The sequence below is a fragment of the Notolepis coatsorum genome, assembly GCF_963971535.1.
Source record: "Notolepis coatsorum genome assembly, chromosome: 1".
NCBI classification, from domain to species: domain Eukaryota; kingdom Metazoa; phylum Chordata; class Actinopteri; order Aulopiformes; family Paralepididae; genus Notolepis; species Notolepis coatsorum.
In genome coordinates this window covers 36,429,624-36,446,157 of record NC_140165.1, presented here as the reverse complement: position 1 = coordinate 36,446,157, position 16,534 = coordinate 36,429,624, and the positions used below count along the sequence as shown (strand labels likewise).

General features: G+C 42.4%; 1 protein-coding gene across 1 annotated transcript in view; it reads right to left on the bottom strand.

Moving 5' to 3' along the window:
* Positions 1–16,534, bottom strand: part of wbp4 (WW domain binding protein 4) — a 43,937-nt gene that overhangs the window by 13,940 nt on the left and 13,463 nt on the right. Inside the window, exons 8-9 of the mRNA XM_084323992.1 lie at positions 7,152–7,381; positions 5,979–6,214 (exon numbers count right to left, since the gene is read on the bottom strand). Coding sequence (XP_084180118.1) covers positions 5,979–6,214; positions 7,152–7,381 — 466 coding nt within the window. The remainder of the gene's footprint in view (positions 1–5,978; positions 6,215–7,151; positions 7,382–16,534) is intronic.

Below are 16,534 nucleotides of genomic sequence, written 5' to 3'. Positions count from 1 at the left end.
AACGATTAGCTAACGTTAGCTAATAGCTGTAACGTTACTAACAACGAATCAGCTGTTGATATTATGAGCCATCAGTAGACAACGTCTCATGTATTAAACTAAAGTTAATGGTTTAATGTTTAATGCTTTGTTGACAAGAAGACACTGAAGACGGGTCTCTGAGGGGGAGGAGGAGGGGCAAGCGTGCTCTGCAGCAGCGTGTGTCTGTCAACAACTTGCGGTAGAAGACCGCGAGCAAGCCAGCTGGTATCGATACTGCAGAAAGTATCGATATTGCGGGAATTGGGAAATGAGTATCGAAACCGTTTTAAATATTCAGAATCTATATGTATCGATATTTTTGACAACACTAGTGTCTAATACGACCGTCGCTTATCAATGACTTGTTTGCTCGGTTCATTTCCGTTTTATACAATTTTGAAAAACGCTCGTTTTTTGAAACTTTCAGAAGAAAAAAAAGATTCTGCAGGAATCGCGCTTTACTCTAATACACAAAACACGTTGTAATTTTTCGGCCTATTTATGAATTGTTTTCAAATAAACGCTAGATTATCGATAGTATATGTGTACTTATGCACGCTATAGAAGCGGGCTGAAAAATCCATTATCTTATTTCCTGATCAGCTACACACACTCACAGCCACACACAGACATATTCCACGCTGTTCTGATGGTCGGCAATGACTGGGATCATCTCCGATTACTTGCCTGACAAGTAAAATGTGGAATCCGGACTCTTTTTTCCCCATGCGTTTCATTCAATCCAATCCAATGGGGTGCAGTACCATCCGGAGAGACAATAGGGGGCGGTATTTTCCCTGTTCGAGCTCAGACAGATCCCCACTGGTAACGTGAGGCTATATTGATGAAAAATGAATGGAAATCGATAATAAAAAGAATAACGATTAAAAACGAGATTTCTCGTCGGCTGGCACTCAACGGTTGGCATGAACTAATGAGAAATCTCGTCGCTGGCATTCAAAGTGTTAAGCATGGCGCCCAAACACGTATATATACGTGGTTGGCCACGAATGTGTTAACACATTGAGTGCCAGCCACGAGAAATCTCGTTATTCCATGCCATGTGTTGAGTGCCAGGGACGAGAAATCTTGTTATTTAATCGTTATTGCTTTTATTAGCGATATCCATTCATTTTTCATCAATCTAGCCTCACGTTACCATTGGGACTTGTCTATGAGCTCGAACAGGGAAAATACCGCCCCCTATCGTATCCCGCATGGTAATGCACCCATTGGATTGGACTCAATGAAAATGTATGAGAAAAAAATTATCCGGATTCCACATTTTACTTCTCAGGCATGTAACCCGAGCCGATCGGATTCATTGTGGACCCTCAGAACAGCGTGGAATATGTGTTTCAAGTACCTAACGTTGGATCAATAAACCTGATCGATATTTGGAATGGCGATCAGGAATTGGAATAATCTTTTTGCAGAACATCTGATGTGAGGTAAGGAATCTATGTTACCAGTCTTGGGGTAATCAGATGTATTTTTCACATATATCTCAACGTGTCTGTGTGTGTGCGTGTATGACGTTAGCGCTGACCAGGAAATAGATAATCGATTTTTCAGCCCGCTTCCCTAGCGTGCATAAGTACACATATACTATCGATAATCTAGCGTTTATTTGAAAACTATTCATAAATAGGCCGAAAAATTACAACGTGTTTTGTGTGTTCCACTAAAGAGCTATTATCACGGAATCTTTTTTTTTCTTCTGAAAAAAGAAAAAAGAAAAAAACGGAAATGTACCGATGAAAAAACAATCCGTTTCGTACATGTTGACTGCAAGCAAGTCATTGATAAGCGACGGGCGTATTAGACACAGCCATAATATAGAATATAGAAATAGCTCCTCATGAAATATCGGAAAATCAGTCTCAAATGGCTGGCATGCAAGCGATAAATCGTGCGCCCCCTGCTGGCACTCAAAGTGTTAAGGAAGGAAAATATAACAAAATCTCAATATCGTCGAAAAAAAGCTAAAAGGCGATTTTGGGGGTACTGTCTCGCCTTAAGTTCAGAATGTACATTCCATTTTCCTGTTAGTGTAACCCTTTGGCAGTACGCCGTCTCCTATTGGACTTCCCAGCGATGACCAAACTCTTGGTAAAATACAGACCTACGTTAGAGTGAAGCGTCATGCACATCTCTAGATCAGTGGTTTTCAACCGGTGAAGCATGATCAAGTGTGCCTGTGCCGTGGAATTCTAGACCAATACATTTTTTAATAAGGCTTCATGAGGTATTTCTAAATTAGATCAATTTCTATTCCAGGGATTTTCTGCAAGTTAAATTTAAGACTTTTCAATACCACATAGAGTAAAGTTTTAATACCAATTTCACAACCATACTAGCAGAAAAAATAAACACAGATACTGGCTGCACTTGCGTGCCGATTAAAATGATCACGTTCCATATACAGTACAAGCGCTTGCCAGACGCACCAAGCTCCCGGTAGCCTGGCCAAAAACTGTGAGGATTGGTTCAGTCCCCGCCACACGCTCCGCTCCTTTAAGGTGCTGTGTTGATTGGTGCATTCCCCGCCACACGCTTTTGGAGCAAGTATCAATTCCAGCGCGCACCTGTCATAGTTTTTGATTAGCGCCCCAGAGGCTTTTTATACTGGGACTTCCCTTCAATCGATGTCGGTCGTTTTGAATACTTCTGTTTCTGCCTGTTGTTCCCCGTTGCTGTGCCTAGTCTATTCTCCCTCCAGGACATCTGTGGATTGCCGCTGGTGAAGACCGTGTCCCCCGTTTTGAGCTGCGCCTCGTTTACCCGCTTTACTCTTGCGCTTTGGTGAGTTTGAACCAAACCCTTTTTTGGACGATTCTGTTTTGTGTGTTTTGAAGAACACTGAAGAGTTCTATTTTTGCTTACACTCGACTCAGCTAAGTTGTGTGTTAAAGGAGACACTGAAGATTATCATTTGCTTGCACTGGACTCAGCTGGGGTGTGTGTTTAGAAGAGACACAGAAGTTTATCGTTTTTGTTTTGCACTGACCCTCAGCTAAATTGTGTGTTGTGGTGAACACTGAAGATATCGTCTTGTTTGTTCTGACTCAGCTAAGGGAGGAGGAGACCGCACTGCCTCTGTGTGATGTGGACTGTTATTTACCTCTCTCTCTCTCTCTCTCTCTCTCTTTTCCACCTCGAGTTGAAGCTGGGAGTATCTGCAGAGCCGCTTCAGCGTCAATACCGTTTCCCCACCTCGAACACCAAGAGGATCTGCAGAGCCGCAGATAACTCTGCTGAAGGCAGTCTCCCTTTGTTTCAAGATTGTTACTTGCTCCTTTTTGACTCTGAAAATAAATACGCCCTAGTATTTGGCTAACTCTGAACTACCTGTCTGTGCCGTGCGTTTGAGGTCGGTTTCAAACCCTAACAAAAACAACGACTTAAATACAAAAACATTTCATTATATTTAATATTGTTTAATCTACCGACAGCAGGGCTGCCCCCCCCCCCCAAATGTAATACCAGTGCAAACTCCATTTAAGACTTTTTAATACCTTTTAAGGCCTTAAATTGATAATTATGAATACCTTTTAATACTTTTTAATACCCGCAGATATCCTGCATTCAATAATATACATATTTGTGTTAGCACTCACTTATTCATAACTAGTGAGAAATAATTGTATATACCTCCATATGAATGAGGGCTGTCCCCGACTAAGGATTTGGATGGTCGGCTATGATTGGCCAAAATTTGCCGTTAACACATCCACCACCGGAAACGCTTTAAAGCGTTATTGCCCGCCATGCTTTGACCGCCAGCCTCGCTGTACAGCGTTATTGAGATCAATATTTCATTTTTTCGCCATGGCATTCATAATTCATATATACACCCGCGACGCTGCAGCTGGACCGTAAAGGTGAAGGCAACGACGGCTCAATACCGCCGCCTGGTGGATGGTCGGGCGAGTTACACTAGAACAACAGGAAGTGGGGGCTGTGCGTCGATTAAATTCATCCGGCCGTCAGATATTGTTGCAAGGCTCCCGACAGACACAATGTACATAATGGATCGCTTTATAAACTTAATAATCGACATGATTTCGGCGTTTCTTGCGACATACAAACCGGAAATGGACCTAGGCGATCGACGTCCTATACTTGGGATCTTTCACCGCCAGTCTCTTTGACGCACGGTAAGAGGACACTAACGTTATTTTCAGCCCAATTGTACATTTCTTTATTTACAAACCATCTGATCAATAAATCAACCCAACCTACATAAAGCATTTACTGATGATCGGAGAATTATAAACGACCCCCCCCCCCCTTTCCTCCGCGCATGATGAGGCATAACTATACGGATCATATACATTTGAATTTTTTAATATAGCGTGTCTAGGGAAGAAACGGCAATCGATAATCTATATATGCGTTTAGGCCTATAACTCACGTTCTAGGAATTACTGCAGAAAACGATAAAAACATACTTATATTCTAGACGGTATTTTTGTATGAATGAAAAAGTATAACGTTCCCACATCCGGAACGATAGATAATCGATGTTGAATGGGCCATAGTAATGTCAATATAGCAATACAATTTAAAAAGTTATAGCCCTGCAAAGAAGGTACACATCTCCATAGGCTTACAGTGCTGGCAGACTGGGTATATTGATGAGTACAATGGCTGGCAGTCAATGTGTTAAAAAAAAAAAAAAAAAAAAAAAAAAAAAAAAGTATAATATTTTTAATATTTAAAAAAAAAATTATCATTCCATTTGGGCTGTGGGGGGGTGCTTAATGTCTGAAGGAGTCGACTGAAGGCTTCTTGTCCTCTGCAAAAGCATGCAATTGGTCCACTGATGGATACATCTTGTTATTTGTCTAGTCTAGTGTGTTCATTAGATGGGTGAAATCCTCTTTCAGTGCCTCTGTGCCCGTTTTCGTAGGCAGTTAGCCTCTGGTATGCGTGCAATTAGCGTTAGCCACGCTTCTAGGCCTCTTTTCTTTTGGAAAGAATGATTAAAAGAAAAAAAAAGAAAAAAAAATCATAAATATATATATATTTTTTTTGTATTCGACTAAGAGGTTGGCTAGCCGACTACGGCTCCTTTCGACCGATTAGTCAACTAATCTACTAATAGGGGTCAGCCCTAGAACATACTATTATTTTACAAATACTCTACAATATCTGCACTGCACTACAATATCTGATGTCTATTACTTCCACATAGAAGTGCTGCTTGTGCTGTTCTTGATGTTGCACTGTTCTCTCATCTTGTGTTTCTGAAATCTGATTGCACACCAACAAGTCATAGTTTTCTTACTGCACCAGTCATATGCCTTGATATCATAGGAGATATATCTCTAGTGATTTGAGACAAGCTCCATAATTGATTACCGTGACAGTAAGTGGTGTGCGTTCAGATTGTGGTTTGACTTTTGGTGTGCCTTGATATTCTAGTATGACTTTTTGTGTGCCTTGAAACTCTGGTTTGACTTTTAGTGTGCCTTGAAACTATGGTTTTACTTTTAGTGTGCCTTGAAACTCTGGTTTGACTTTTGGTGTGCCTTGAAACTATGGTTTTACTTTTAGTGTGCCTTGAAACTATGGTTTTACTTTTGGTGTGCCTTGAAACTATGGTTTTACTTTTAGTGTGCCTTGAAACTCTGGTTTGACTTTTGGTGTGCCTTGGCTTAGATATAGATATATATAAAGACTAGATGACTCACCCACGCTGCTGGCCAACGGAGACCGACGTTGCCACATGGTGGCCATCTTGCTACATGGTAGCACGCCCATTCATAACATGAATGTCTAGTGCATGTACTATTGAAATAACCATAGCTTGCTCAATTCTCAACCGTTAGGTTTGTTAAAAACGTCAGAGATGTAGTTATCATACTGCATACTTATAATGGACTTTCATATGAATTTCCTTTTTTTTATAAAAATTCTTCCAAGCATTTTTATTTTATTATATCACTTACTAGGGGTCCTCCTCCTCCTGGACCTGTTCCCAGGCCCCGTAGGGGTTCGCCTTCCTCTGCCTCTTGGCTGGCGTCACCTCCTCCTTCTCCACCTTCGTCCTCTCCTGCTCGTCTGTCTTTTTGGCCTCGTCCTCTCCTTCCTCCGCGCCGCCTCTGTCCTCCTCCTTCTGATCGTCACCACTGGATTTGTGTCCTTCGCCCTCCTTTTCCGAGGACTCCGTCTCCGGTTGTCTTTTCTGAGAAACAGCAAATGTGGGAAGCAGGTCGGAAGCGTCATGAAATAACATCGCTGCTGATTGGTGAACTTGAGATGTTCCTAGAGGGCCACGATCAAACAATCCTGATAGTAAGATTCTTAAAAGCTACATTCCAGAATTTGTTTAACCATCTAAACTTTGGGTCTATTCACAGGTGTTCTTGGTGAGTTGACTTAAATGTTAGATGTTTCTTTTTAGAACCATGATCATAACTCAAAATACAGTTTTGGGTTTTGCTCCAATGTTTGCAAACATTACAAATGTAAACATTTGTATTTTACAGCCTCAAAAGTCATGTAAAGCTAATCTTTTAGGTGTCACATGCTATCAGGCCTTGTGGCTCCGACAGTACATTTCAGACAAAAAAAGCAAATCAATTTTCAATCCAATGAATTACTATGTAAACAACAGCAGTACTGGCAAAACGGCGTTTCAACAGTAGGGATGGGTACCGAATTCGGTACTTTTGAGGTACCGAACCGAAACACGTCGGTACTACCGAGTATCGAATCAAGTGAGAAACCAAAAAAAAAAAAAATTATACATTTTTTTTTTACTTTTTTCTTTTCATGTCAACGTTCACACGCACAATATATGCTTACCTAGGATTTGACTTGATTCAACAACAAAGCAGTCGGAGCAATGACAAGCCGAAAACTGTCGAAATTGTAGTTATTTGAAGTTTGGATTTTTTTTTTACGACTGAGGTAGGTAAATTAAATTTCTTGAGACTAAAGTACAGAAAAAAGGTACAATTGGGTACCGGTATCGATTCACAGGTACCGGTACCGGTATCGGTTCAAATGTGAAAGGTACCCATCCCTATTCAACAGAGGTGCCAAATTGCATCCCAAATTGTGCCTTTAAGTTACAAATATTATCAACAGATTCCCATTCACTGCTGGAGTTTCCTCACCCTGGAGCTGATCTTTGAGCCTTTCGGCTCCTCGCCGTCTTGTCCGTCGCCTCCGGCCTCCTTGGCCGCCTGGCCCCCGTTGGAGCCGTCCTCTCCCCCCGAGAGAGGCTCCGGCTGGGGGGGAGACGGGTCCTTCTGACCCTTTGCTTCTGTAATGGTCCAGGACACGGTCCCAGGCGGTGGCTCTTCAGAGCAGACTGGGAGTCCTGCTGGTCGCTCCCAACTAGACTCTGAGAGGCAGGGAAGATGAAGACATGAGAGTAACTCATCGCTCCCCCGACCTCCACCCACTCAAACCCATACACAAAACACACCTCCGCACCATGGGCGACCGGGCCTTCTGCTCAGCTGCTCCTCGGCTGTGGAATGCTCTCCCCGACCATCTAAGAGCACCACAGTCCGTTGAGGCTTTTAAAAGGAGACTAAAAACATTTATTTTTAACAATGCATTCGCCTAAATGGACCGACCGATGCCTTGTGTTTTTTATTTGTATTATAATTTTTTTTAATTTCGATCTGAATGTTTCTTCCATTTCATTGGTTGTTTTATTCATTTAAATTGTTTAACTTTATCTCCCTTCATGTAGCACTTTGAGATTGTCACAATATAAAGTGCGTTACAAATTGAATTTATTATTATTAAAGGGGACATGCATTATAAATGGCTTTTTTCTGTGTTTAGCATGTTTTTATAGTAATAGGAGTTAGTATCAATGGGTCTGTGTCTCTAATTACCATATTGACTCATCAGTCTAGTCTCGAGTTCACGAGATCCTCCCTCACTCAACTAAGCCGTTCTGATTTGACGGTATTCCTGATGTGAATCGGGTACTGATCTGCAGTAACATCCCCTCTATGGTTGTAGTGCACAGTGCATCCCCGGCCGCGTCCTAAAAGTCTGTGCCGACCAACTGGCCCCGGTATTCACTGACATCTTTAACCTGTCCTTAGAACAGGCTGTCATCCCCACCTGTCTGAAGAAGTCCACCATCATCCCTGTACCCAAAAAATCTACGCCCGCTTGCCTCAACGACTACCGCCCTGTAGCCCTCACCTCCATAGCCATGAAGTGCTTTGAGAAGCTAGTGAAGGGCTACATCTGTTCCTCCCTCCCCATCAACCTGGACCCCCTGCAATTTGCATACCGCCCTAACCGATCCACGGAGGATGCCATAGCCCATGTGCTGCACACAGCAGCATCACACCTGGACAAGAGGCAGGGGAACTATGTGAGAATGCTGTTCATTGACTACAGCTCAGCATTCAATACCATAGTCCCCTCCAAACTCATAGCCAAGCTCAGGGACCTGGGCTTGAACTATGACCTCTGCCAGTGGGTCTTGGACTTCCTGACGGGCAGACCCCAGGTGGTAAGAGCAGGCAACTGCACCTCCTCATCCATCACGCTCAACATAGGGGCCCCCCAGGGCTGTGTTCTGAGCCCCCTCCTCTACTCCCTGTACACACATGACTGCGTGGCACAGCGGAACAACAACACAATCATCAAATTTGCTGATGACACAGTAGTGGTGGGCCTGATCTCTGCCAACGACGAGAGGGCCTACCTGGAAGAGGTAGAGAATCTGTCACAGTGGTGTCAGGAGAACTGCCTCTCCCTGAACGTCAGCAAAACAAAAGAGATTATTGTGGACTTCAGGAGGTCGGGGGTCAAGGACTACAGCCCCCTCAGCATCGACGGGGCACCGGTTGAGAGAGTGAACAGTTTCAAGTACCTCGGAGCCCACATATCCGAGGACTTGACATGGACCACACACATTGACAGTGTTGTGAAGAAGGCACGACAACGCCTCTACTTCCTCAGGCGCCTAAGGAAGTTCCAAATCAGTCAGAAGATCCTTAGGAACTTCTACTCATGTACAATAGAGAGCATCCTGACTGGCAACATCACCTCCTGGTTTGGGAATAGCACTGCACAAGACCGTAGCAGACTACAAAGAGTGACACGTTCAGCCAAACGCACAATTGGAGGGGGGCTTCCCACCCTCCAGAACATTTACAACAAGCGGTGCAGGGGGCAGGCTAAGAGAATCATCAAGGACTCCAGCCACCCGAACAACTGCCTCTTTGAACTGCTGCGGTCAGGCAAGCGATACCGGAGTCTTAAGGCGAGCACAGAAAGACTCAGAAGAAGCTTCTATCCCCAGGCCATCAGGCTGCTCAACGAACAATAAACACTATGCAACAACCATCAAATGCACACAGCACACACATCCACACACTCACTTTAAACAAACAACTCATTGCAGCACCCACTTTACACACTTTAGAACACCTAAACACACTTTACACTTTATATTTATTGGTAAAGGATTTGCACTACAACTCGTACACCTTACTGTAAATTGTACCTAAATTGTACCTCATCCCATTTCTGCTCTGCACTATATAGTATTGTATATTAGTACATTGCATAGTATATTGTATATTGTATGGTAACTCTAGTTACTTCTATTCTGCATCGAACATTGTACATATGTCTATACTGAACACTGACCTCTATTTTTACTTCTATTTTACATGCTATACTATTTTATTTCATACTTATCTTGTCTAGCACAGTCTCTAGAGCGTAACAGTAAGAAGCATTTTGTATAAAAGTATTCTGGACTTCTGTATGACAACTATTAAAGAAACTTGAACTTGAAACGTGTAACCCGACACTTCCTCAAACAGGAGAGGCAGAGGGAGGGAGAGACAGACAGATAGGGAGAGGGAGGGAGAGGGAGAGGGAGAGGGGGAGAGAGAGAGAGAGAGAGAGAGAGAGAGAGAGAGAGAGAGAGGAGAGATCGCTCCGAGAGCGCGCGGATGCGCGCTTCGAGTCGCGATGCAGGGGGACTCGGGGAGAGACAGAGGAGAGATCGCTCCGTATGAGCCTCTCTCTCTATCTATCCGTCTGTCTCTCTCTCTCCCTCTCTCGAGTCGGGAGCACTATATATCACTGTAATAAGATAAGATAAGATATTCCTTTATTGATCCCCTTGGGGAAATTCAGGCATCATAGCAGCATGGGGGGGAGGGGGGGAGGGGTACAGGTAGTAAAACAACACAGTATACAGGTAGTAAAAGACAACACAGGCAGTGTAAACAATTTGATCAATATGGTCAATATAATTTACTATCTGACTAGCTGAGGAATATTCACATTATTCACAGTGTCACATGAGGTGCAGTATGCAAGAGGTAGTGTTATAATTTACTATCTACTGAGTATACATTAATCAAAGTACCAGGGTAGTCTACTTTGTCCCCCTTGGGTTCCTATAAGTCCCAGGTCAATGTCTGGTAGCAGTCGCTGTCGCTGCCCCCTGTTGTGGGGCCTGGAGGCTGCTAGTCGCTGCCCACTGTTGTGGAGCCTGATGGCCGCTGGTATGAAGGACTGTCCGAGGCGGTTAGTTGAGTGTCGGGGGGGGATGAGTCTGTGGCTGAACGAGCTTCTCATCTTGACTAGCTCGTCGTAGAGGGGGTGGTAGGGGTTCTCCATGATGGCATCCAGCTTCCTTATCATCCACCTCTCTACCATCACCTCAAGTCTAGGTAGCTCGACTCCCACCACGGAGCTAGCCTTCCTCACCAGCTTGTTGAGCTTGTTGGTGTCCCTTGAGTTGATGTAGCCTCCCCAGCATGCCACAGCATAGAAGAGGATGCTGGCCACAACAGACTGGTAAAAGGACTGCAGCAGTTTGTTGCACACATTGAAGGACCTAATATCTTTGCGCATGCTCCCACGCGCACGCCCGTATTCAGATCCGTACAATAATAATCACAGAGGTATATATTGTCATTTGAAACAAGTTACCAATGCATTGTCCCGTGGGATTATTCCCCCTGCGGCTAAATTAATTAGTATCCCCCTCAATCTCTCTCTGTCTGCCACTCGCAGACTGTGTGGGTGACTGTCACTCAAAGTGCTTATGTGCGGAGCCAGGCCAACACAGCCTGAAATCCAAAGTGAGAAAAATTATGCTTTTGAGTACTTGATTAGAAATATAAAACAATGCATTTTTTGGAATAAAACCTTACAGAGGTGTTCCATAGACTCACAGGAATTGTGTAAAGTTGCCCAAATAGTGCTAGGAATAGCAATGCATGTCCCCTTTAACTTCAGAGAAACTTCAGTGTAAAGAAATGGAATCTAAAAGAGAGCAGAACAGATAATAACCGCCAACGGTGCTTTAAAAGAGAAACTCATTGTGCCTTGTGCGCACTCTTTCAGTGCTTGTGCACGTACATTTGGCTCACTGATGGGCCCACTAACACTCAACCCAGTCAGATTTTGCACCCAGCCCGTATTGAAAATTGTGCCTTTAAAATTAGTAGTTTTGGCCTTCCGTCTTTATGCAATGTCATACAAAAACTCTGATTGCGATCTCTCCACACACAAGCACACATGAACACACACACACACATTCTGCACTCTCTCACACACAAACACACCACAGGTTACTTTAAACACATAAGAAAAGGTCACTTTAAAGGAAAGAAAAAGGTCACTTGAAAAGAAAATAATAATAACATAACTGGATGTTTTTGTATAGTATAGTTAGTATAGCATAGTGACATAGACTGTAGTATAGCATAACTGTATATTGTATAGTAGTGTACATAGGACTCATTACCTTTTAATTCGTAAGCTTAGCATTGTACTGTATCTTAGTACTTTTATCATGTCTATTTTATTATCTATTATTCTATTATTATTTGTATTTTTTGCACAATCAAGGCGGGCATGGCCACCTTCATTTCACTATATGTCTTGTGTATGTATGTGATGAATAAACATCTTGAATCATGAAACGGACCATGACTCACGTAAGTGTGTGAAAAAACATGTCGGTCTTGAGTAGGGCTGGGCGATATGACGATTAGGGCTGCAACGATTAGTCGACATAATCGATGACGTCGATTATAAAAAATCGTTGACGAGAAATTGTTGCGTCGATTAGTCATAAAAAAAAAAAAAAAAATTATTTAATTTTTTTTTTTTTTTTTTTTGCACTACCTATCTTTGTGAGAGTGGCTTCTCAGGGTTCCAGACAACACCATAACATGATGATCCCATAGCAAATTTTGGACATTGAAAACATTGTTCCCCTGCAGGAGATGATGATCAGACTAGACACACAATACATTACACACGCACTCCTCTCACTCACACACAGCGATCAGAGTAAGACACACACATACACACTCCTCTCACTCACACACAGCGATCAGAGTAAGACACACACACATTCACACTCCTCTCTCTCACACACAGCGATCAGAGTAAGACACACACACATTCACACTCCTCTCACTCACACACAGCGATCAGAGTAAGACACACACACATACACAAATTACACAGTACACACCTCTCACTCACACAGCGATCAGAGTAAGACACACACACAAATTACACAGTACACACACTCCTCTCACTCACACAGCGATCAGAGTAAGACACACACACATACACACACACACACGGACTCCTCTCACACACAGCAAACAAAAGTTATTTAAAGTACACTTCCACTTTAATTTGTATTATTTAATTTATTTATCTTGTTATGAGTGATTGCTGTATTGTTCTTCAAATACATTTTCATTTCAAGTGGCTTAAAGATCCAAATTCAAATGTTTCATGAGTCATTATTTTAATTTGCTATGGGATCATCATGTTATGATGTTGTTGTTTGGTCCTGACAAGAGTCTCAAAGTCTGGGGTGATGGTAGACAAGCAACTCTGAGGTCATGCTCAATGTCCAATCTGTTCCTCTGCTCTGTCTTCAGCTGGACCAGAGCTGAGAAGCCACTTTCACAAAGATAGGTAATTAAAAAAATAAATAAAAAAAAAAATCCTTTTTTTTGTTGTTTACATTGGTTTTCGATTAGTCGACTAATCGAAAAAATAATCTGCAGATTAGTAGACTACCAAATTAGTCATTAGTTGCAGCCCTAATGACGATATTATATAAATATCGGGTACAGTTCATTAACGATACACTTTTTAAACGTATCGTGGATATCGTGATGTTTTGCCCAAGAGGCTTGTGTCGCGTCAATCTGGTCCACACGTTGACACTTTTGAACAGCGCCGCCCCACACACACTACTGCATCAAAAGTTACTACTTATGATAACAAAGGCATTCGTTTTGTGGCATTAACGTTATATAGTTACACTTTCAATAACATCAGCGTATTTACATAGCAACGACCGAGGTCGACCTAGATATAGTAAGCATTAGTCGTTCATATCTCAGCCCGTGCTGACTCAGTTGTGCCCATTCTGCGGTCTGTTAATAACGTTTTCAATCAGACAGATGTATGGAAAGGCTTTTATTATAACATCCGTTGCAGTAAAATCATTATGCCTCCAGTCGTTTAGTCATTCTGTGGAGCTAAAAGCTAAACGTCGGCCGCGGCGAGCTACCGCTGCGCTGCCATTGTTGTTGTCATTGAGCTCTCCAATGGCGGAAGTAAAAAATTAATACGCGCTTGCCGATTGGTGCTAAGAACAGCAGGGCGGGTGCAAGTGATGTGACGTAATTGGCAGACGCGACTGTCAATCAAAATGATTCTGTTTGCCGACTGAATGAATGAAAACGTTATTAACAGATTGCAGCATGGGTACAATACAGTACAGCTCAATACAACAACAGTCAACAGTGGACTGGAGGATGCAGACCAGAGAAAGACTTTCGTCTTGTTTACATCAGGGTCCCCCATTTTCAATTCATCATATTTCATATCTAAATCATATAATATCTCATTGCTAAATATATGCAATATATAATCTAATAATCCAATAATCTAAATCTAATATATAATATAAAAATGCTAAATGCATGGGTATTTTATTTTGTCTTTAATGTTAGCTTGCAAACTCAAATACTGTCTTGGTAAGCCTCATAATGAATTGTTTGGGGAAAAAAATAAAAACATTGTGATGCGTATCGTGTATCGCCGAAAGGTCAGAAAATATCATGATATCATATTTAGGCCATATCGCCCAGCCCTAGTCTTGAGTTATATTTGATCTGCAGGTTGATGGTTTGATCCGAATTTCGTTCAGCCGTGAGAGCTCCATGCGCAGTCCTTGACTCGTGTACATGTGAAAAACGTGTGTCTGTCTGTACAAAATGCTCATAAACTCTCTTTTCTACCGAAAGTTGAAACTAACATATTTTTACGACAAAAATGTTTGTGGTAAGTTTGATATGATATTGCATTTGCTGGACCTTGAGTCCTATTTGTTCTGCAATGCCTTGTTTGACAGTTTGAACTGAATTACGTTTGATTGTTCCGGTGTGCGGCTCATTTTCATTTAACAACTGTATGTTTTTGTATAGAATAGTTATATATAGTAGAACTGTATATTGTATAGTATATTGTATAGTAGTGTATATAGGACTCCTTACCTTTAATTCATAAGCTTAGGATTGTATTGTATCTTAGTACTTTTTATCATGTCTATTTTATTATCTATCATTCTATTATTATTTGTATTTTTTGCACAATCAAGGCGGGCATGGCCACCTTCATTTCACTACATGTCTTGTGTATGTATGTGACAAATACATCTCTTGAATCTGGTTGAAAACAGGACTGAAACAGAGAGGTATATAGGCTGCTAGAATGAGAACATGACTGAAACAGAGGGGTATAGAGGCTGCTATAATAAGAACAGGACTGAAACAGAGAGGTATAGAGGCTTCTAGAATGAGAACAGGACTGAACAAGGGGTATAGAGGCTGCTATAATGCATAATCTTTTCAGCAAAAACGTCAAATACACGTTTAGGGGACTTTAAAGACCAATTTAACTTGTTGAAAAGGACTACAATATGGGACCTTTACATTTCTCTATTATGCTCTTGAGAGAAGTCTGTACAATAAATCAACGCTGGATTCATGAAGCCTCCTTGACCACCCACATTGTTCATAGGCACTTACATGAACTCAAGTGTCCTTTACAACCTCCTCACAGCTTGTTTCAGCAGAGCCTGTATGAATGAATGTATCTACAGAAGAGAATCATTCTGGGAATTTGATAACAGGGTGGAGCCCGTGGACCCGTTTTGTGGATGAGCGATAATGAAAAGACAGGGGGGTGCTGAAGGTGTGTGGCGAGCCCACATTATGAGAGGATTCTGATAACATAATTGGATTTTATTTAGGATTCGTTCAATATGATTTTTTAAAGTGGCAGCTCTAATATAGCCTATATATGGGCATTTAGATACATTCAGACATCCTGACTTTTAACTATTTCCATTGTGTTAAATCGTTGAAATGGATGCTATGACACATTTGATCAGGACAGAGTATGAAGGACCTCATCAAATTTGCTGATGACACAGTAGTGGTGGGCCTGATCTCTGCCAACGACGAAAGGGCCTACCTGGAAGAGGTAGAGAACCTGTCACAGTGGTGTCAGGAGAACTGCCTCTCCCTGAACGTCAGCAAAACAAAAGAGATGATTGTGGACTTCAGGAGGTCGGGGGTCAAGGACTACAGCCCCCTCAGCATCGACGGGGCACCAGTTGAGAGAGTGAACAGTTTCAAGTACCTCGGAGCCCACATATCCGAGGACTTGACATGGACCACACACATTGACAGTGTTGTGAAGAAGGCACGACAACGCCTCTACTTCCTCAGGCGCCTAAGGAAGTTCCAAGTCAGTCAGAAGATCCTTAGGAACTTCTACTCATGTACAATAGAGAGCATCCTGACCGGCAACATCACCTCCTGGTTTGGGAATAGCACTGCACAAGACCGTAGCAGACTACAAAGAGTGACACGCTCAGCCGAACGCACAATTAGAGGGGGGCTTCCCACCCTCCAGAACATTTACAACAAGCGGTGCAAGGGGAAGGCTAAGAGAATTATTAAGGACTCGAGCCACCCGAACAACTGCCTCTTTGAACTGCTGCCGTCAGGCAGGCGATACCGGAGTCTTATGGCGAGCACAGAAAGACTCAGAAGGAGCTTCTATCCCCAGGCCATCAGGCTGCTAAACGAACAATAATCGCTAAACGAACAATAATCACTATGCAACAACCATCAAATGCACACAGCACACACACCCACACGCACACACTCACTCAAACAACAACACACTGCAGCACCCACTCTCCACACTTTAGATCACACAAACACACTTACACTTTATATTTATTGATAAAGGATTTGCACTACAACTCGTACACCTACTGTGAATTGTACCTAAACTGCACCTCGTCCATTTATGCCTTGCACTATATAGTATTGTATATTAGTACACTGCACAGTATTGTATATTGTATGGTAACTACGTCTACGAACATTGTACATATGTCTAAACTGAACACTGTGACCTCTTTTTTTACTTCTAATTT